Here is a 23590-nt window from a genome sequence, read left to right on the forward strand (position 1 = left end):
CCGTTCTCAGAAGTAATGAATGAGGAGGAGGCAGGATGTAAGGCAACTCCATTTATTCAACTAAGAATCACGGTCTTCAAAGGTTGTAACCACAATCACATGCAGGCTGAGTTCACCCCACTACTTCATCATGTCATGACTTACCCACGTCCTTGCACCAGAAGCAAGTAAGAAAGCTCACCTTGCTCCTGAAGCTAGTTCCTGAGTTCTCAGAACCAACTGCAACTTTTCTGCAGTATCTGCAGGAACATCAGTTTCCAGGGTCATGGAGAGCTTTTGCCAGGGTTTGAGAAAGCATAACTCCCATGGGAACAGGCTTTGCCTCAGCTATGGACTTGATCACAGGACTCACACTCTCCTTAGCCCTCTACATCTTCCCCCCCCCTTTTTTTTTTGTAAATGTAGATAATGAAGTTGGGTATGAAAGAAAGTCATCTCGGAATAGACAAAACTCACAATGGGAAGCCCACAAAGCAGCAGTAAGAAAACTCTTATAAGCAAGGGTATCATGGACATGACCTAACAGACAAGTGATTCAAGGGGATTTACATTTCTGAACCACTTCCATATTTCTTCAGCTGTCATATGTGGATTCAGCTCTTCTTTCTCAGCCTTATTAATTTCTATGGCTAATTTAAGGAGCATATCAATATCCAATGCCACTGAATTGTTTTCCCATATTCCATTGAGGTGATTTCTGATAGTTGTCCAGTTATAATTACTACTATATACTTCCCTGGGGTTATACAAAAGAAGATATATCTATAATCGCACTTCATAGCTAATCGTGCTTTTAGGATGTCCAGATCATCTCCTATGGCCTGGATGGTATCTTTTAGGACACTGAGTTCTTTATACACTTGTAGATTAATTTTGGATTTGAGCTCAAACCCTCTGCTCAATTTATACCATTTATTGTATATGCCCTTCCTTCGTATCCCTTGGTGGTGTGTCTACCCAATCTATTGTTTGGTTTTTGCATGGAAGGAGCGGTGGCCTAATGAGCTGGGATCCTGATAGAGAAGTGCAGTCAATACCAAGCTGGGGGCTATCTTCTATTTGTTCCATCATAATATAAAGAGAACTAATATCTAGGGTGACATTCAAAAAAAATTGAGAGTATAAAAATTGAGAGTATAGATATGTCTGAGTCTAGGATACATAATTAGTCAGTGAATAGTAAATGTCACTACGACCCAGTACATAGTCAGTTCAGCACATAGCTGGCACTTGTGTTCTATAGGTGTAAACTGACTGCTACAGGAAGAAGGGAGATAATGGTTGTTGGTAGGGCAGGCCGTGTCCTTGAGGGAGAAACAGCCTGAGAAATATGATTTTTAAATGTAACTTTAGCATTAGGACGCAAGTATATGCATCCAAACACCTCATCATTCCCCTCTTTTTAAATAAATGAAACCCAGATCTTTTGGGGTAAGGGACAAAGGTCTTGGTTTCTGCAATTGCCTCCTGCTGAGCGTGGACATAGAGCTATCCCTGCCTCACAGGGTCCCGACATTGGAGACGTCTGCAGCTAGTGTGACACCAGGTCCAGAGGGTGATGGGTCATGCACAGTGGGTCATATACAGCCAGAACAGTCATCTTCAAAGTGGAAGACACTAAACCTGGAGGAGACAAAGCTGGCAAGGAGGTTAAGCAGACAAAGGCCAAAAAATGACCAGAAGGAGTTAAAAATGGTAGTTACATCATTTTTCTGTCTTCTGAAAATACTTCCCCAGACTTTCTTGACATACTTAAACCCTCTGAGACTGGCACAAAAGTACCCAGAGCAACTATCTGGGGATAGGAGGGGCTTTGATGACCCCCATTTGCCCCAACTTCCTATCTGCTTTCCAAAGTTTCAGGCACACCTTTTATATATCCAAATACTTTGAACCCATCATTCAGACCACTTCACCTTCCTCAATCTTTCTACCATAGACAGGATAGCTCACAAGTTATTACTCTTCACTAGCATAGCTGTATTGCCTTAAAAAAAAGAGGTTCCTACCATGAATTCGCAGCTGAATAGATTTTAATCGATGTTTCACAGGCTTGTTTATCTTTTTCTAGATAATATTCATTCTGGAAGAAAAACTTGTAGAAATGAAGTTGTGAATACATTCACACATGAATTTCGACTGTTGCTTATCAAAACAGCAAAATCTTTTCTGCTTCATAGATCATTACATATTAATTTTAGCAATACATTATCTCAAAAATGAAAATTTTAGGTGCTTTGGTTGGAAATATTTCTTCCAGAAATATATATTCTTCCTTTAAAACAGTTTAAATTTTATCCTGATTTTGAGAGTCACTAAATATTTATAAAGAAAATTAGTTGAAACTTTTTATAATGATAGTGCCCTTTTCACTTTGAAACAAGAATAAACCTCTTAAAAGTAAAACTCATTAAAATTTAGTTGGTACAACAATGTCCTCAAGTAATAAGAATTCCTAAAGTATTCAAACAAACCAAATTCTGATTTATAACAGAATTCCTAGATACTACAAAATGCTTTAGTATAAATGAGTAATGGAATCTCATGGTGGTAACAGTAAGAGACTGATTACAGAAAAACACTACTGCTTTTAAAATCCTTTTAAACAATGGGAACATCTTAAAGTGAGTCTTAAGTAATTTACATAAATTTCTGAACATGTTCTAATTTCAGATAAAAATAATATTAGTTTTCCCAGCACAAAAGGGCTCACATATTTTTCCAGTCACTTGCTATTGATCATAGAAATTTGCTGTAGAAGGAAAACATAGGGACATGTGACATACCAAAAATGACAGGATAAAACATCCTTGATTTTGTTTGAATTCAGATAAGAGTGAAATTCTCCAATCATGCAGTGCCCCATGTCCAGCTCGTGGTCACCCACTTCCCCTAAACTCCAGGAAGAAAAACAAGGGCGGTGGGCATGCCTCAGGCACCATCAGTTCCAGGCACCTTAAGTGCAGTCCTACAATGGCATCCAAGAGTTCCTGGCCTCCTATAATTCCCTCATCATGTTTTTGGTAAAGTGGGCTTTCCACATAGCATGGTGTACATTGGTCACTGCACTGCTTAGAGCCTTGAAAAACATTTTTAAAATAAAGGGTAAAAGGCACAATAGCAATAACAAAACAAGAAAACTAGAAACGATGGTGGAGAGTATCTTTTCTGCCCAAGAGGTGGGATTAAGCTCTTTAAAGAAATCAATAATATTTTGAGCCATCTTATCAAGCATCAAATCCATTTCTGCAGCACCATTAATTTCATTGGCTAGATGAAACAAATAGTCAAGGGTTAATGTAAGAATTGAGTAGAGTGCAGGAACACATTCCCTCTGGATAACTTGTGGCAGTTCTCTCAGATACTGATTTAATGCAAGCAACTATACCCAAAAAATAGCTATGGTCCCAAGTACCTTACAGGGAAAGTTTCACCAATCATAGCTTAGAGTTGCAACAAGCAATAAACATTTACCAGTACTCACATACTTAAAGGATTCTATTTAACATTTTTTTTTCTCAAATTGTCCTCCTGTAAAAGCCAATTGTTAAAAATCCTTTCTACCTATAACACCTTTGGAGCAAGTCCCATTCATTTTGTATGAATTATATAAGGCAAACAAATTTCTTCCATACTACTGAAGATCTTGCTCACATGTATGGTTTCCAGGGTCCTTAGCAGCTTTACAAAATAAAGGGAATTGGCACAGATCCCATGCCTGCCAACCCCCAAACATACAGGAGGACTATTCTGAATGTGCAGAACCAGTCTAAATAAAGTTTTTACTCAATTGCTTTCTTGCCACACACAACGAGCCCTTGACAATGTTAGGTTTTAGCATTAAATCAGTAACTCCAAAAATTTAGTTAACAATTTTACTTACAACTTTTATAAATCATAGTCAAATTGTTTTAGCCATAACTTCTTTAACAGCCAAGGATGAAAATATCTGGTTTTCTAAATGGCAATTACAAAACATAAGACAAGGTTGCAGGACTGATAAAATTTAGAATAACATACCTTGTTTTACACAATTTTCCCAACATGTTTTGTGTCAACAAAATTCAGATTTAGTATTGCTTTTTCTAACACCATTTCTGAATTACCACGGTCACTCAATTTTTACACTAGAAGAGAATTTGATTACAATTTGGAAATAAAACAGTAACCCAAAATTGTACTTTAGGTCCCATTGTTTATATTTCCAATATAAAAATTATTAATAGAAGACTAGGATTACTAAACACGGAGGCTAGTTGGCTTGTGATCTCATACTGCCCTGATCCATCCCCTACTCCCAGGGAGGATGACTTAAATTCCTACTATATTTTAGCACTCTCTTCCCTTGCTCTACTCCAGGGTTGAGGAGTTAACAGAATCTACTAAAATGTTTTTAACTGTCCTAAGTATTCACTGCAGTCCTAGCTCAATGGCTGGAGTCAGGACGACTGATCCAGTGGCACCTAGTCCCCTCCTTTCTACTGTGGAGTTCAAAGCTTTATTTTTGAGGTGTCTTTTTTCATATTCCCAATTTGCCTTCATGCCAAATAATATAACGAACGCTAACCTGTCTTAAACATCCAGTTAGGAGTGACATCATTCACTTAAAATAATTACCATTTGGTTGTTTCCCATTAAAGAAAAACTTTTCTCTTTTTGGTGAAGCATGAGATAATTTAAACGCTAGTCAGTTTGCCTCTGTAATATGAAGGGAAGGTTGCCCCGATTTCTTGTCTTTCTCCCCACCTTCACAACCTGGGCAGGATTAGAAGGTAGAACTAGAGAGAGAATTTTACCAACAACTTTCCAACAATTTCCAAAACTGTTATGTTTACCCTTAAGGTAGTACCTACATTGTTCTCCTGGTGAGCTTTGATTACAGCCCCTTTTAAAACTGCATATACATTATTTCTTTCTAAAATGTTTCTGACCTGAAACTGATTTTAGCAGTCATATAAACTAAATAATATAAGATATGTTTCTCTCTTTCTCTATCCCATTCTCTTCCCTGATGCTGCAGACATCAGAGAGAGACAGAGAGACAGAGGGGGAGGGAAAGAGATAACTGCATTCCAACCAGCGCAATAGCACTGGCCGTATTAACACACAAACACATGCACACAGAACATATAAAGATAGAACACATATACAGATAATAAAAAATCCAAAAACTGAGGAAGGAGTGTCAAAAATCCTATGCGCAAATTAGACCTTTGGCTTGCTTTCTTTCACTGTGTTCCAAACATCTTTCACATATTCAGATTTCCAAACTAAGTAATCTTGTCCTTCAAGACTGGTTTAGCTATATAGCACCAATCAGTGGGACATAGGGCTGTCTGAGCAATGCTGTCTAGGGGGATTGAATGTAAATACTACCTGGTCCATAATTAGGTAATTTCTTTAATTATTTACAATCTAAAGGGGTATGGACTCTATCTTTACTGCTGGAACGTGCTTCTCTCATCTTTACTTTCCTTACGCCAAATGTCCTTGTGTTAAAGCTGCTTTTTGTTCAACTGGCCTTGAGACTGCTAGCCATCTCAATTCAGCCAACTGGCCTCGAGACTGCTAGCCAGCTCAATTCAGCCTGGTGAGATATCTACAACTGGTGAAGTATTTACAACAAAAATTGCCTTTATACAGAGTCTTGATCTTTTCCTTGAATTGTGTTTGTCCCCTGTTTCTGGGGCTTCAGAGATGCTTTTGCTATCTCCAGAACACTAACACACCTCCCAGTAAGCCTGCTGAAATGAGTTGCTAGTGCCTGAATGAAACTCGAGTGAGAGTGAAAGGAAAGTGTGGTTCAAGTCTTCCAGTTACCTTGACTCTGTCTCAGCAAAAAGGTACGAGGTTGCCAATTACTTCCTCCCTGTTCTTCCTCTAACCCCATCTTTATAAGATTATACATAAAAAAGGTCCCTGGATCAACGTTCCTGTGGTTGAAGAGGTCATATTCTGTCAATTGCTCCCCTACTATTATCCAAGCCTCCAACATTACTGGAGGTCTCTGGCTGACCCAGGGGGATGTCACTTGTACTGTTTCTATAAATTGTCTTATGTTTTTTTTTTTTTAAGCTGCACTGAGCAGCCTTGCTTCTTAAGGATCTTATATATGATCCGCACAAAAATATCCATATCAGATACTTCTGTGACAGAAGCTGTCAGCCCCATGATAAGAAACTTTTTCTTACATCACTGAAGGATACTTAGCCCTTCAGGTTGTTCCTGGAGACTCACGATCCATGAGCTGATTTCTTTCTCCCGTGATTCGTACAGTTGTGCTCTTCCAGAACTGTCTTCCCTCGTACAATTGACGAGGGGCCTCACAAGGTACAAGGGTGTCTTCTTTGAGCCCCACGTTGGGCACCAGTTGTAGGATTCCTTTCACCTAGGAACTCCTTGGATAGAGGGTCTTGACCAGCAAGACCCTCTGTTCTCAGAAGCAATGAATGAGGCAGGAGGCAGGATGTAAGGCAACTCTGTTTACTCAACTGAGGGTCAAGATATTTAAAGGCTGTAAGCACAATCACGTGCAGGCTGAGCTCATCCAATTTCTTCACCATCTCATGACTTTTCCATGTCCTTGAACCCAAAGCAGAAGTGTGGGGGCGAGGGGGGGAAGGGGGAGGGGAGCAGAGCCAAGATTGCAGAGTAGAAGGACAGACCTCCTCTAACTCTTCCTGACATGGCCTACAAAATACCTGTAAAAAATGACTCTTAAGAAATTCTAGAGCAGCAGAAGAAAAAAAAAATGACAGAGTGAAAGAGATTTCCAGTCCAAGAAGCTTGGAAAGCCGACAGGAAAGTTCTATTGTACCAGGCGTGGAGTGGAGCACAACACAGACTTGGCCACACAGCACAGCATGGACAGGACTGGAGCAGGCTTCAGGGTGGGAAATTACAGGTAACAACCATGGTTCCCAGATTGCTGAACCCAAAAATGCCAAAGACAGCTTCAAAGATCAGTATGAAAAACTCTTTCACTTGGGTGAGAAGGGAGCATGGTCTGACCCCAGTCCCAGGGCAGCAGCAGACACTTTTGGAGCCCTCAGCCTAAAAAATGTGCGCACTGGAGGAATCTGGCTGATCTGGAACTCAGCCCTGAGTGGAGGTCCTGTGGTGAGGGAGGAGCATTGGTGATATGGAGCTGGTTGTGGCTGTGGAGAGGGATTCCTACTCACAGTTTCAGGGCAGAAGAGAGTGCCTGGGGTTCCTCATAGACCAGAAAAAACAACTGACCTGGAAATCCAGGAGAGGTAATTTAAAAGTTATTGGACTACCTGAAAGCCATGATTAAAAAAAGACCCTTGACATCATCTTTCAAGAAATTATTGAGGAAAACTGTCCCATATTCTAGAACCAGAGGGTAAAATAGATATTGAAAGAATCCATTCATCACCTCCTGCAAGAGATTCCAAAAGGAAAATTCCTAAGAATATTGTAGCCAAATTCCAGAGCTCCCAGGTCAAAGAGAAAATATTACAAGTAGCCAGAAAGAAACAATTCCAGTACTGTGGAAACAGAATCAGAATAACACAAGACCTAGCAGCTTCTACTTGAAGGGATGGAAGAGCTTGGAATATGATATTCCAGAAGTCAAAAGAGCTAGGATTAAAACCAAGAATCATCTACCCAGCAAAACTGAGTGTAATACTTCAGGGGAAGAAATGGTCATTCAGTGAAATAGAGGACTTTCAAACATTATTGATGGAAAGACCGGAGCTGAACAGAAAATTTGACTTTCAGACACAAGAATTAAGAAAAGAATGAAAAGGTAAACAGGGAAGAGAAATCATAAGGGACTTACTAAAGTTGAACTGTTGACATTCCTACATGGAAAGATAATATTTGTTACTCTTGAGATTTTTCTCAGTATTTGGGTAGTTGGAGGGATTATATACATATAGACAGAGGGCACAGGGTAAGTTGAATGTGAAGGGATGATATCTAAAATAATAAAATTAATGGGTGAGAGTAATATAATCAGAGGAGAATGGGAGAAATAAAATGGGGTAAATAATCTCTCACATAAAGACGCAAGAAAAAGCTTTTTCAATGGAGGGGAAGAGGGGTGAGGTGAGAGGGAAAGAGCGAATCTTAGTCTCATCGCACTTGACTTAAGGAGGGAATAACATACACACTCAATTTGGTAGGAAAATCTATCTTGCACTACAGGAAAGTCGGAGGAAGAAGGTTAAGAGGGGATAGGGGGATGATAGAAGGAAGGGCAAATGGGAGGAGGGGGTAATTAGAAGTAAACACTTTAGAAGAGGAACAGGATCAAAAGAGAGAATGGAATAAATGGGAAGCAGGATAGGATGGAAGGAGACAGAGTTAGTCTTTCATAACATGACTGTTATGGAAGTGTTTTGCATGACTACACAGTTATAACCTATACTGAATTGCTTACCTTCTCATTGGGGGTAGGTGGGGAGGGAGGAAGGGACAGAAGTTGAAGCTGGGGTCTCAAAGAGTTAGGGAAATGGTAGGAACAGATGTTGTGGGGGATGTGCTAGAGAATCAAGAAAAAGTAAATGCAATAAGCATCCAAAGGTCTGTTTGAAGTGCATGTGGCATGCACTCCTAGGGGAAACACTGTCTCAGGGCTTTGTGTCCCGGTTCTCCATTGCTCAGGAGCAGAAGCAGAGAGAAGCAGGTGATAGGGAGCACAGGAGTACAGAGTTAGAAGTAGAAGAGACTTCAGAGGCCTCCAGTCTCTTCCTTTTGCAGATGAGAAGAACCAGACTCTTTCCAACATATCATGTCTCCTCTGAGCTTCATAAGCTTCTTCCTCTTTACCCCTCCTAGGAATAACAAAATAATCAGAAACAATTCCTTGTACTAGTGATTTGTCACTAACCTGTGCCAATTATGTGACTCCTGGGAATGTAATCCTACTTTAGGTGGTGTATATGTATATATACATATTTTAATAAGCACCAACTATGTTCCAGACACAAATGTGCAAATATTATCTCATTTAATCTTTACAACAACCCGGGAAGTAGGTGCTACTATTACCCCTATTTTACAGATTCAGAAACTGAGGCAGGCAGTGGTAAAGTGACTTGCTCTAGATCACATGGCTAATAAGTATTGGAGGTCAAATTTGAATTCAGGTTTTTCTGACTACAAGTCTAGGGCTATATCTCATGTGCCACCTAGCAGCCTCTAGACTGTGAGCATTTTTACTGGCTGTCCAGACTTGGTTAATTTTTTTTTAAGAAAACAGTGGACATCATGATGTTAATTCACATGATGCTCTAACTGTCCAACTGATACATGAAACAAGCTCTTCACCCAACTTGCTTTGAAAAAGTTGTCTAGTTCTGATGATGCCATCTAAAGCCTTGGAGGATAAAGAAACTGAATTTTATGCATACCACTCTCAGTAGTGGACTCCATCTATTTGCATATTTCCATGACCTACTCCTCTTTCCATGCCACTGCCTGACCGTTAAAGACCACCCAAATGGTTCTCTCCACTGAATCTCTAGCTATATTTTCACTTCTCTACAAATCCATGATATTTTAGCACTTTTAAGGTCATTAGAATCTAAGCCTCAGGGCAGCATTTAAGTCTTTTCCAAAGATCCATAACAGGACAGCTAGCTGGTGCAGTAGATACAATACTGGGCTTGGAATCAAAACGACTCCTCTGTGAGCTCAGGTCTGGACTCAGACATTACCTGTGTGACATTGGGCAAATCACTTAACACTCTATACCTCAGTTTCCTCATCTGTCAAATGAGCTAGAGAAAAATATGGCAAAACACTCCAGTAGCTTTGCCAAGAAAACCCAAAATGGGGTCGTGAAGAATCAGACTCAACCGAAAAATCCCAACAACAAAGACTGATGAGGCAAGATTTCCCACGTAGGGATCAGAAGATGAAAATGAAAGTCAAAGTCATTTGTTCTTTAAAAAAAGAGCACATGTCCCTCTTTACTATTTTGCTTTTCCTTATTATCATTATTATCAATAATCAATCAACAGACATTTATTCAGCATTTCTCATGTGTCAGGAACTGTCCTCAACCACTGGAGATAGAAATTAAAAATTAAATGGGTCCTACCTGCAGCAAGCTTACATTTTCCTTAGGGGAAACAACATGATCAGACATACTAAAATGTAAAACAATGACAGAGAACACAAAATGGAAGGGGACTGGGAGGCGCTATATGGCGGGAAGGAAGGGAAGCAATAATGGTGCTCAACAGTGGGCAGCATGGAAGAAAAATAAAGGCCAGAGTAAAGCATCATCATGTCTGCAGCTGGGCTTTCCACCACTCAGGACAGCCTAGCGTCTTGGTGGGAGCTCCAAAATGGAGTAGCTTCATTTAGCCAGGGCATGTTAGATTTAGATGTAAAAGAGACAGTAGTAGAAAGCATACAGGAGATACAAAATGAAAAAGAGGAAGGGGAAAAGGGAGCTCCCAGAGAATGACTTCAATTTTTTTCAGTGAAATATGAGGCAAGAATTTCAGAAGGAGCCATGGGAGCTTTAATGAGAGATGAAAAGATCTGGAGGAGCCTTTGTTGTAGGTGGAATAGGGAGTTAGTTGGGATGAATAAAAGGATGATAGAGTCAGGACAGGATAGACCAATGGGGCAGTGTGGTTCAATGGAAAGAAATCTTGATTTGGAATTTTCTGAGGCGTTCTCTCGAGATTATTTTTCATTTGTAGTATATCTTGTATGCAGTTTTGTTTTTCTCTCTGAATGTTGCTCCCACCCCCTAATCAGAATGTGAGCTCTTTGTGGACATAGACTGCTCTAAGTCTCTGTGATTTTGGTGCAGATATTTTTTCCACCCATCAAAAATATTACCTGTCCTCACTGTTGAGAAACTGACTTAAATCAAGGAATTGAACTTGAGAACTTGGCTTAGAGGACAGCTGCACTCATAATAGAGGGAATTTGATTTAGAAGGAAAGTTGAGTAGGAAAGAGAAGTGAGGGGGAGAGCGTAAATGAGGAAAATTAGAACATTACCTTAGAATAAAAACAAGGGATCTCTTTCTAGACCTGACTTTCATATCCTTTGTGCCAGAAATATTGCTCAGGCACATTTGTATAACCAGAACATCTTTCTCCTCTCTTGAGTGTCCTATCTCCTAATGGATACTAACCAGAGAGATAGGGAGGGTGCCTCTAATCGAATTGTTATAGGGAATTTCCAGGTAAGGAAAATCCCTGTATCAATTCATGCTGGTTCCTGTTCTGTGATTTATAATCTTTTGCCCATGGCATGACTTTCAGATTAACAGTGATATGACTAGTTGACCACTTATTCCTGTGCCCCGTCACTACATGTTTTGTTATATTTTCTTAACAGCTTGAGAGTAAGGGAGCCACTCTGAAGGATGGGGAATGGATGAATGGCACAGTTATTGTTGACAGCACAGTAGGCAATGACACTCTTATTTCTTCTCATGTGGACAGCACAGCAACCTCAAATGTCTGTCTCAGATCCCAGTGGGAAAGTGCATAATACTTTTTCAGTGGAGGCAAACTCCAAAATGGCGTACCTCCAAATACCAAACACTGCCAAGGTGAGTTTTTTTTCGTTTTTTTCTTAAGATTTTCAGAAAATAGAGCCAAGACTTTAACTTCAGTATTACAACTTATTAACTATTCTTGACTGAAAATAGGTTTTGTTTACTAAAAAAAATACCTTCTTTTTCCACTTGTTCTCTTCAAAATGTGATGAATTGACCACAAAAAGCCAAGGCTTAAAAAAATTATACTGTAGCAACAAAAAAACTCTTACAAGCGATATCAGAAGGGCAGACACTGGGCTAGAACACAAGGAAAGTTAGGAGGGCATTCTATAACAGGAAGTTACAGGACCTTTTCCCAGTAATGTGAATATACTTATGACACCCTATTTTCCCTTCTCGAATTTTAGAACCCATATGTTCTAACATCCAACATCTTTGCCTTGCTTCTGAGAAGAAAGGACTATGGTAGGGGTATACCTTTCAGATCACATTCTTCAGAAGCAAAGGTTTCAATAGTCATTAGTATTATGTATTCTAGGTGCACTCAAAGGAAAAATGGTTTGAAATGACTCACATATGATAGAGAAGCAAAGTCATAGAAACTCTCTAGCAGACAGTTTCCTTGAACTTCACTTGCATAAATCAAATAAGAGGTCAAGATAGATAATGGATAACAGAGAAGGCAGGTAGGGCAGATCTTAAAACTGTTTTGCTTTAATGAATTTCTATTGGATTTTTCAGGTTGGAGCTTGGACTTACAGCCTTAAGTCAAGTGCACAAACCCTGACTCTGACAGTAACATCTCATGCTGAAAATCCTAACACAACCCCCATTGCAGTGGATTCTAAAATGAATAAAGACACCAGCACCTTCCCTAATCCAATGATTGTTTATACAGAAATTCGCCAAGGATCTCTGCCTATTATAGAAGCCACTGTAACACCCCTCATTGAATTACCTGATGGGACAACACAGACTCTGGAACTTCTGGATAATGGTGAAGGTAAATTATCCCCGATAATAACCACAAGGTTCTTTCTCTTTTAAGAAAGAAGATGCTTTTCCTTTTTTAATAGTCTTTTACTTTTTCCAATTACATGTAAAGACAATTTTTCACATTTACTTTTTATAAAATTTTGAGTTTCATATTTTCTCCCTCCCTGCCTACCTACCCTAAACCCTTTTCAAGATGGCAAGTTATTTGATAACCCTTTTCAACATGGCAAGTTATGTGATATATAGATATATATAATCATGTAAAATCAATTTCCATATTAGTCATATTGTAAGAGAAGGAAGTGCTTGCAAAAAATTATAATTTGCATAAGGAAAAAAAACAAAAACAATAGTATGTTTTCATCTGCACTCAGACTCCATTAGTTCCTTGTACAGATATGGACAGTATTTGTCATCATGAATCTTTTGGAATTTTCTTGGATCACTGTATTGCTGAGAGGAGCTAAGTCTATCATAGTTATCATCACCCACTGTTGCTGTTAATGTGTACAGTGTTCTGTTTCTGCGCACTTCACCTTGCATCAGTACGTGCAATTCTTTTCAGGTTTTTCTGAAATCTGCCTTCTCATCATTGTTTCATAGCACAATAGTATCTTAGTACATTTATATATCAGAACTGGCTGAACCATTCCTCAGTTGATGGACATCCTCTCAATTTCCAATTCTTTGCCACCACACAAAGAGCTGCTACAATTATTTTTGTACATGTAGGTACTTTTCACTTTTTATGATCTCTTTGGGATACAGACCTACTAGTGGTACTTGGTAAATCAAAGGGTAACCCACAGATCTAACAGGTAAAAATTTCTGTGGTCCCCTAATCTGCTCATGATATTGTCTCTTATGTCTAAATCATGTACCTATTTTGACCTTCTCTTGGTACAAGGTTTAAGATGTCATCCTACACATTATTTCTGCCAAATTGTTTTCCAGTTTTCCCTGAAATTTTTGTCAAATATTGAGTTCTTATCCTAGAAACTGGGATCTTTATCTTAATTAAACACTACATTACTATGGTCACTTACCACTGTGTCTTGTGTACCTAATCCATTCTACTGGTCCAGTACTCTATTTTGTAACTACTACCAGATTCTTTTGATGATTACCACTTTGTAATCTGGTTTGAGATCAGTCACAGTAAGGTCACCTTGGCTCACATTTTTTTTCATCGAATTCCTTGATATTATTGACTTTTTCTACTTCTAGATGAATTTTATTAATTTTTACAATTCAATGAAATAATTTTTGGCTGCTTGATTGGAATGGCACTGAATAAGTGAATTAATTTAGACAGAATTTTCATTTTAATTAACTCATCCTACCCATGAGCAATTAATATTTCTCTAATTGCTTGGACCTGATTTTAATTTTATGAAGTATTTTGTAATTGTGTTCATACAGTTCCTGAGTTGGTCTTAAGAGGTAGACCCCCAAGCATTTTATTTTATCTGCACTTATGTTAAATGGAATTTCTCTATCTCTTGCTGCTGGAATTTGTTCGGTAATATATAGAAATGCTGATGACTTATGTGGGTTTATTTAATATCCCTCAGTGCTCCTAAAGTTGTTAATTATTTCAACAATACTTTGTGTTGATTCTGTAGGATTCTCTAGTATACTATCATATAACTTCCAATGAGTGATTGTTTTTCCTCACTTACTATTCTAATTTCTTTTTCTTCTCCTGTTGCTATTGTTAGCATTTCTAGCTCTATATTGATAATAAGTATTCTTGCTTCTCCCCTTACCTTACTGGGAAAGTAACTGGTTTATACCAATTACAGATACTTACTGATGGGTTTTAAATAAATACTACTTATCATTTTAAGAAAAGCTCCATTTATTCCTATACTTTCCTGTGCTTTTAATAGGAATGAGTATTATATTTTGTCAAAAGTTTTTTCTGCATCTGTTGAGATAATCATACAATTTCTGTTGCTTTCCTTATTGATATTGTCAGTTATACTGATGGTTTTCCTAATATTGAACCAGTCCTGCATTCCTGATATAAATCCCATCTAGTCATAGTACATGATCTTTAGCATATATTGTTGGAATCTCCTTGTTAGTACTTCACTTTAAATATTTACATTAATGTTCATTAGCATTCTTGGCAGGAAATCATTAATACCCTTTCTTGGTAAAAGGGAAGATACAGGCTCATAACTTCTATATTTGAGAAACCTTAACAAAACAAATGGAAAAATAGCATGATTAATGAAAAGGGCACTGGACACTTACTGTTTTTTCTTGTTCAATATATTATTTTTTCCCAATATAAAAACAAATATAACGTTCTTTCTTTTTAATTTTGAATTCCATATACTTTCTTCCTCCCTTTCCCTCCCTCCTCCCTGCCCCATTGAGAAAACAAGAAATTTGACATAGGTTACATATGTGTGGTCATGCAAAACACATGTTCATGTAAGTCATTCTTTGAAAGAAAACACAGACCAAAAAACAAAAACCAAGAAAAATAAAGAAAGTAAAGAAAAAGTATCTAATCTGCATTCAGGCTCTACCAGTTCTTTCTCTGGAGATAGATAGCACCTTTCACCCTAAGTCCTACAGTAGGCAATGACACTCTATTTCTTGTCACATGGACAGCACAACAACCCCAAATGTCTGTCTCAGATGCCAGTGGGAAAGTGTATAATACTTTTTCAGTGGATGCAAACTTCAAAATGGCACACCTCCAAATACCAAACACTGCCAAGGTGAGTTTTTTCACATTTTTTCTTAAGATTTTCAGAAAATAGAGCCAAGACTTTAACTTCAGTATTACAACTTATTAACTGACTGACAAAAGGTTTTGTTTACTAAAAAAAAAAAATCTTCTTTTTCCACTTGTTCTCTTCAAAATGTGATGAACTGACCACAAAAAGCCAAGGCTTAAAAAAATTGTACTGTGGCAACGAAAGAACTCTTACAAGCGATATCAGAAGGGCAGACACTGGGCTAGAACACAAGGAAAGTTAGGAGGGCATTCTATAACAAGAAGCTATAGAACCTTTTTTGAGTGGTGAGAATATACTTATGACACCCTATTTCCCATCCCGAATTTTAGAACCCATGTGTTCTAACATTCAACATCTTTGCTTTTCTTCTGAGAAGAAAGGACTATGGCAGGGGTATACCTTTCAGATCACATTTTTCAGAAGCAAAGGTTTCAATAGTAATCGGTATTATGTATTAGAGACGACACAGAGATTGCTGTCCACAGTGAGACTATCACCTTAGGGCGTATGGGGTGTTCAGAAGGACTAGCTCTCTTGTGTGAGGACGTGCGTACACCTTTTTAGGGCTCCTCATTCGGCTTTGGTGTGCAACCACTCATCCAACTCTTACCTGCAGCTTCAAGAAACTGTAGCATGTGATGTGGCCACACCTTAGCAAAACAATCTCAACAAAAGGGATAACTCAGGTTGAGGGTAGCTAAAGACCTCAAACCTGTTGGTGAGTTAGGGAGATGTCTACCCCAAGTATATGAATGAAAACAGCCACTCTCAGAGTCAGGAGGATGTAGTATTAAATCCTGTCTACATGTCAAAGTCACTGACGATTCTCTAACACCATAAAATGCAGATAATGGGCCAATCTGCCTGCATAGGAATCTCTCAGCTACAGATCCCTGCCTGTCAAAGTACTGTACATGAAAAATTAACAATTAATATGTTATTAAGTCAGTAGACTTTGGGACTAGACCTAACATGAACTGGTCATGGAAACTTTCTCAAGTCAGAATTTCTCTAGGTTTCAATTTGCTTAACTAAAAAATAATGAGCTGAACTAAGTTATCTCTAAGTTCTCTTCTGTCTCTAAAATATCATCCCAATGATTCTGCTTTTAACATGAAGGACCTGGAGCCATCACTCATAATCCAGGAAAGAGGCCCAAGGGAAGGGGCAATTGCCTCTTTCCTGAAACCATCCAACAGTCCAAAGTTCTAGTGCACAAAAGATTCTGAGTGTCTCAGCAGAGACACTAAAAACAAAGCCCAAATCTGTCTCTTAACTTTATACAAAACAGATTTATCCTCCCATGGCATACTATTATATACAGTTTTATCATTTCATTTAAATTCTCTTTGACCACCATTTACAATGAAAAAGTGCTAAACTGCAGAGGTTGCATAGTGCAAGACTGAGGAGGATGGTGTTCCCATTCAGTTGGATGGCACTGCTGAGAAAGACATGACTGGATTGAACTTTCCAAACAATGGGTGATGATTATCTCACACATTTGGGAGGCAGAATGGAGTTGTGGAGAGAGCTAGTCTCAGAACCCAGAAGAGCCTGAGTTCAAATCTCACCATTAGCATATACTGGCTCTGAGACCCTGAGCAAGTCATTGAGCCACTCAGTTCTCTGGACAACTCTTGAACGTTCCAGCTGCAGAGCAGGTGTCAATCTGCATTAGTACAGGTGTTTCTTGATCCAGGAGCTCTCTATGCCAGTGAAATCACAGGTCTGGATTTTGTCCCTATCCTACTTTTAGAAAACCTGAGCTATTATTAGTAGTATGGGAGTGCTAACTTGAAAAGAAACACTTGAATCAGAAAGAAGCTCTATTTTGTCCCTAATTTGTCCACAGAAATTTTGGATGATTTCAGAGGATATTCACTAGGGCTGACAAAGTCCTTCATCCTGAAGTAAATCCTAATTCCTCTTTATGGAACTGTAATGTACCTGCTGGTCTGCTAGGCACACAGAGAATTCTGATAATCTTTTAAAACCATTGTTCCTTTCTACTCTTCTCCATGCTTCCATAACTCCCGTTCAACTCAAGGATTCTGGGCTTAAATAGTAACTCTAATATCACATACAATACATTTACCAAGGTGCCATCTTCCATTAGTTATATTTTCTTCTTAGCTGAAATACAAAGAGTAAGGAATTGGGGTGATTTCTGACAAGTCATGCCAAGTCTATAAGCATAAGTGAAATACCTACTACTATGTGGCAGGCATTGTGATAAGTGCTGGGAACATATACAAGCAGAAAGATAGTCCTTGGCCTCTGGGAGTTTACATTCTTTTGGGGAAGATAACACATAAAAGGAAGTTGAAATGTTGTGGGTATGGGGGATGAAGGGAGAAGGGACCTGCCCCAGAGCATGGTGGGAAAAGTCTAGAAAGTAGTAAGTGAAGGGAGCCAGGAGAAGAATGAAGACATGGCTGACCTACGAACTTTCCTTAAAATGGACATTCTAAGAACTGAACAGTCAAAGAAGGGAACACAGCAGGAGGCATCTAATTTCAGGGTGAAGAGTCTGTAGGGGTAGAAAGAGCTACCAGGCTGAAGAGACTGCTACAGCATGGCAGAAGTCTGGAGAGTCAAGAGTGGATTCTGGACTGGTATGAACACCTGCCCCAATGAATACTTCTCATTGGATTGGTTAGTCTTCTTCTGAAGTTGCCAAAATGCTTCTTATGTCTGTTTTCCATGTTTGTCACAAGACCTGATTTCCAAATATACAAAACAACTTTTTATTCATCTACCCATTTACTTATATGGCTAAGTTATGGGTCAGTGACTTTCAGTCAACATTGAAAGATTCACCAGAAGAACTCAAGGGGCGGCCCACAGATAACAACAACCTACAACCTCTAAGTGAGCTACTTTAAGAACATGTAGGAAAAAGTTCCATTCCTTTGAGTCATCCTTTTTCTCAAGTAAAGAAAACATCTCTATCCATGCCGTGAGATAATTTGATACAAAAATCCACTTTAGTGCCATCTTTTGTGCTTCCATTGTGAAGACTCAAAAGTCTCTTCTAGGATATAGCACTTTATCTAGGAAGAGGGATCCCTTCTCCTCTGGGCTGGCTATACTTCCAGGACATTTCCAGAGTGTGTGTGTGTGTGTGTGTGTGTGTGTGTGTGTCTGTGTGTGTGTGTGTGTGTGTGTGTGTGTGTGGATAATAAGATTGCTATACAAAACATCTGCATCATTTGTGGCACATCGGATTGAAGAGAGAAAATATTCCGGACAAAACAGTAGTCAATGGTATCATATTTGGACAAGATGTCAAAAATGATGAACACTGAGAAACTGTCATCATATTTTGCAATTAAAAGACCACTGTAACTCTGAAGAAAGCAGTTTCAGTTGAATGAATCATCAAAGATAAGACTGAAAACTCAAGAGACTGGAATGATACTGACGTCCTTGAAAAATGTTGCTGTTCATCCTTCATTTTCAAAGAGGAGCAATAATATCATGTGCATGAACAGGATTTAAGAGAGGCAGCGTGGCACAAAGGTGGCAGTTGCATTCTCTCTTCCAGAGTCACTGAAGTCCAGTGATGGGACAAAAGTTAAGTCAACTGCTGATGGCCTAGGGTACAGTGGAGGACCTTAGCATCTTCTTCATATGTTTGCTTTAGGGGGTACAGTGGATACCAGGACTTCAGTCAGGGAGATTCTTCTTCCACAGTTCAAATCCCAGACACCTATCAGTAGTGTGACCCTATCCAAGTTACTTGACCCTGCCTGCCTCAGTTTCCTCATCTGTAAAATGATCTGGAGACAAGAATGGCAAACCACTCCAGTATCTATGCTACCAAACCCAGTATCTATGCTACAAAAACACCAAATGGGGTGACAAAGAGTTGAATATGAAACAACAGCAAATGTTAATTGACTAGCTAACTGACTGCTGTTGCTATTAATATAATCAGTAAAGCAGTGGGTGGATAAGAGACCCAGTGAATGTGCTAAGATCCCCAGGCCTTCTCTCAAGATCTTGGCATCTTCAGTGTCTGACTGAGCTCTAAACACTCCACAGAGCCTGCTTCAGCTGCTTTCATGACTGTTGGAACAAATGCTTGGAGCAGATAGCTCCCGAATTCAGTAATGAATTTGAGGCCTGCTGGTCCTCAACCTACTTTAGCTTGTCTGCTGAGATTATTCTGGAGTGTGGTCACTGCACATGCTACAGTTTCTTGGAGCCACAGATGAGAGTTGGGTGGCAGGTGGATACAAAGGTGGCTCAGCAGCCCTCATGCCAAAGACGTTAGCTCTCCCTGAACACCCAAGCATCTCTCTGGCAAGTATAGAGACAGCAGTGAGCATATGCTTGCCTGAGACTGACTCTCAAGTGTCTAATTGCCCCTTCTGCATTGTCTTTCTTTCCCTGAACACAGGTGACCTAAGATGGATGAGTCCAATTTCAGTGGCTTGTGAGGTTTAGAGCTTGAAAGTCCTGGTGCTAGTTGCCCAGCAGAAGTCAATCTCCAAAACACCTTCTCAGAAGAGAAGATTCCCACCACCAGGAGGAAACTACAATGGAATGGATTAAGAAAGTCCAAGCCAAAGCAGGCTTGACTCGGGATCTAGGGTTAAATTCCTAAGACAGTGTGGCTCTACTTGGTCAGCAGTCTTAAAAAGGAGTTTCGTGTCTTAAGAATCAAACGTCTGGTACAGTATATTAGAAGTGATGGATTACCGTTTTACATTTTACTTTTTTGTCTTATGAGACTTTTGTGTTTTCAAGTCTTTATTTTGTGATGGAGGATATTTACTTAACTGCCCTATACCTGACATCATTACTTGTTATATTGACATTTTCTAGCATCACTCAGCACTTCCACCATCTTCATGCCATGCTGCTGGGATCCATCCTTCACCTGGCTCTGCATTTTAGTTCCTGCTCCCGCTCCTGCTCTGGCCTAGTGAGAGTTCACCATATTTACACCAACCCAGGTCTACCACCCCAATCTCTCACAGTATCTTTAACGTTATCCCTTTTCACCTCTAATTCTCTGAACAGTAATGTAATCAGTAACAACTTTACTGGAAAGAATGTGTGACTAAGAGCCATGTGGCATCATTCCTATGTCTTCCCAGAGTGTCAAAGGCAGCTCATCTTGGACTCCCTTCCCCTTTATTTGTTGTCTTTCCCTATTTCAATGTAAGCAGCTTGGGGGCAAGTTCTCTGGCTTTTTGTACTGGGATCCTTGTGTTTGACCTACATTTTCTAAGACCATGACATCAGAGAAATGATGACATGACTTACACTTGACTTTGTTTTGAGGGAAGGAGGGCTGTGCAAAGTCACCAACCTCCCTTTCTTCTCCTCAGCCATATGGGTCCAATGGCCAGATATTCATCAGGATGACTGCAGATGGCCCAGGATGCAATGGGAGACCTTGGCCTTGCTAGGCTAATCTTTTCAGGTACTCACTTAGAGGGAGGTAATGCTCACTGAGTGAACAGGCCTCTTTAAGAAGTAGTCAGGGAATGACCCTTTTAATGAACAAAAGAAAAAAATAGCTAAATCAACAGAAACTGCTACTAGTAATAATCACTGCTATCCTTAGCTCTTATTACAATGCTGGACACATAGTAAATTTTTATTAGATGATTTTTCTCATTCAGATAAATGCAAGATAAGGGCTATCATCCTCATCATCACCATTTTACATATAGAAAATAAGACTTGCATAGTTAATCTCTTGAACACCTTCCACCTCTAAATAGCATGACCCCCTGCTCTTAGACTCTTTGGTCTGGACCTATGAATTTTTAAGTGTAAACTGAGTATTGGTTATTACATTCTTCTCTCCTAGCCCTAACCCTACCCTCACCCAAGTACATAGAACAGTTTGTGCTTCTTTTTTCCCTTCCTGGTGATAAATCCTCCACTAATTTTGATACCACTTGGCTTCAATACCAAGCCAACACCCTTCCTTATCTGTGACAAATTACTTCGCCCTGAAGAGTCCCTGCTCTTCTGATCTATAACACAGTAATATTATGAAAATTCAAGGGATGAATGTGGTACTTCAATGATCAGGGTGGGAAGCAGTAGCACTGACTGGCAGCTGACTCAGACTTTGAATTGAAAGATTTAGCTTCTAATTCTGACTCACTGACATATGACCTAGTGTTCTGATTGCTTATTGTTTTTCAGTTTTCCTTTCCTTAGTTAAAAAAAAACTTAATAGCCACAGATAAAACTATATGAAAAGAAAAGGTCAGAAAAATAACACTTTATATGTGTGATAAAGATTTTTTTTTAAGGGAAGGGGCAATTTCAGGTTGAAGGGAAAATTCCCTGCCATTTCTTCTCTCACATTTTATTATTGTGGGAACTCACAGTCAATATAGAAGGTCCTTAAAGACTGCCTGGCACACAGAAAGATTAAGTGATCACCAATCATCAGTCAGCTACTAAGTCAGAAGTAGGACCTGAAGCCAGGTCTTCCCAACTCTAAGACCCAACTTGTGTCCAATTTACTAACCTATTTCTTTTCCTAACAAATGGAGAGAACTCAAGAGTCAGTGGGCCAGAAGTGTCAAACTCCACCCTTCAGCCACATGCACTTAGCAAAACTCCGCATTGCAATCTGAACCAAATTAAAATGTAATTGAGAAATGTTTAACAAAACAAACAAAAATACAATAAAACACAGGTAATATCAATTTGTGGTTTTCTAAGTCAATATGTAAGTCTACAAGATTCCTTACTATCTGAGCTTGATTCTGTTAAGTGGGCTGCCTGGAGAGATTGTGGCTTTCCCTTCATTAGAGGTCTTCAGAAAACGGCTTAGATAAACCACCCTCAGACAAGTTGCAGAAGGGCTCCCCTTTTTATGTTTGGGTTAGATTACCTCTGTAGTCCCTTCCAACTCAGAGGTTCTGTGAATCGTTCATCCAAAAACTTTTTTCAACAGGATATCAACTTAACAGAGGAATAAAAGAAGGAAAGAAGCTCTATTCTATAACAAATGCCATGACATTTCTTTACATGTAAGTGTTCCTAATGGAGCACAGTGAGCAGGGGTAAAACTTATATTAAACAGAAAACTCAACTCAATGATATCCTCTCATAACTAAATATTACTTTTACTCTGCTTGAAAAAGGGTCAAAGAGGGCCAGCACATAGACAGAATACAGCACCTAGGATCAGTGTGCCTGAACTCCTTCTAAATCTACAGCTGCTCAGCTCAGAACCATGGAGTCATGGAGGACACCTCTGGGAATGGCCAAAAGTAGCTGACCAAGGAATGTGAAATTAACTTAGGCTTTAGAGACTATTGACTTAGAAAAGCAAGCAAATTAAGATAAGAACTTATTTTTGTTTTCAGGATTTGTTGTTATTATTACTTTTTTAGGTGTTGTTTGTTTTAGGAGGCTTTGTTTCAGGGCTGAGACTATAGAAATCATTTCATTTCATGAGAAACATTAATTCTGCCAGGCTCAATTTCAGTGCAGAAACTCCCTTTTTACCGATTAACAGGATATTTTTTAGAGTTGCTCAGAAGGATCAGGGGATTTGCTCATGGTTACACTAGTATGGATCAAAATCCAGATCCAGGATGTATAATCCATGATGTAAAATTCGTTGACAACCCAAAAGCAAGGATTTTTCATCATTGTATTCTCACTGTCTAGGGCCATGACTCATATAGGTGCTTCATAGAGATTTGCTGAATGGAAGAATTTTGAAAAATTTCACAGTTCCCCTTTTCTTTGCTGAGTGGATGCAAACTCTACTCAAAGAGAAGTAAAGGCAGAGGTAAGATACACATATGGCCTATTAGGGACAAAAATGTGTTTACAACTAACTACCCCGGGGTCTTTTTATTTTTAACATGGAGCCAACAAAGCAAGCCCTTGGACTTAGGTTTTTTAATGCCAAGGCTTATTTATGCAAGGATATAAAATGAAAGCAAGGCTGCCAGGGGTCAGGGAGGGAGGAATTCTCTCCCTAGGACAGTCCCTCTTCCCTGGTCTCCCTCAGGCTCAACCACATGGTCAAGACCCTAATACAGTATGGTTTGCAGGAGGTGGGATCTCATTAAAGCTGAGAAACCTCTAGGGGAAGGAGGTTCACATAGGAGGTTCACATATGGGTTTATATCCCTTGTCTTGGGGCCAAGTCTGAACATGTGGATGCAGCTGTTGCCCTTGTCCCATTATCAGACATACTTTGTGGCTTAAGCTATTAAGGGGGGCTTCCTAGATAATATACATGGAATAACATTTCTAAACCAAAGCGTTGCTGAGGACTGCAGGTTACTAGAGCAACCCCATTCCTAGTTCTTTCATAGAAAGTCACAAC

The 23590-nt window shown here is 39.3% G+C and overlaps 1 protein-coding gene across 2 annotated transcripts; it reads left to right on the forward strand.

Moving 5' to 3' along the window:
• Positions 1 to 10: 10 nt before the first annotated feature.
• Positions 11 to 21947, forward strand: LOC140529919 (calcium-activated chloride channel regulator 1-like). 2 transcript variants are annotated; one of them, XM_072648962.1, is made up of 5 exons: positions 11 to 5843; positions 11338 to 11554; positions 12245 to 12506; positions 15128 to 15237; positions 19667 to 21947. In XM_072648962.1, exons 2-5 carry the CDS (start codon positions 11414 to 11416, stop codon positions 19673 to 19675), a joined length of 522 nt encoding a protein of 173 aa, XP_072505063.1. In that variant the 5' UTR covers positions 11 to 5843; positions 11338 to 11413; the 3' UTR covers positions 19676 to 21947. The 2 variants fall into 2 exon arrangements, with proteins under 2 accessions (XP_072505063.1, XP_072505062.1); XM_072648961.1 differs by lacking the exon at positions 11 to 5843 and adding an exon at positions 6631 to 7774.
• Positions 21948 to 23590: the final 1643 nt, after the last annotated feature.

This window comes from Notamacropus eugenii, chromosome 2, assembly GCF_028372415.1.
Source record: "Notamacropus eugenii isolate mMacEug1 chromosome 2, mMacEug1.pri_v2, whole genome shotgun sequence".
NCBI classification, from domain to species: Eukaryota; Metazoa; Chordata; class Mammalia; order Diprotodontia; family Macropodidae; genus Notamacropus; species Notamacropus eugenii.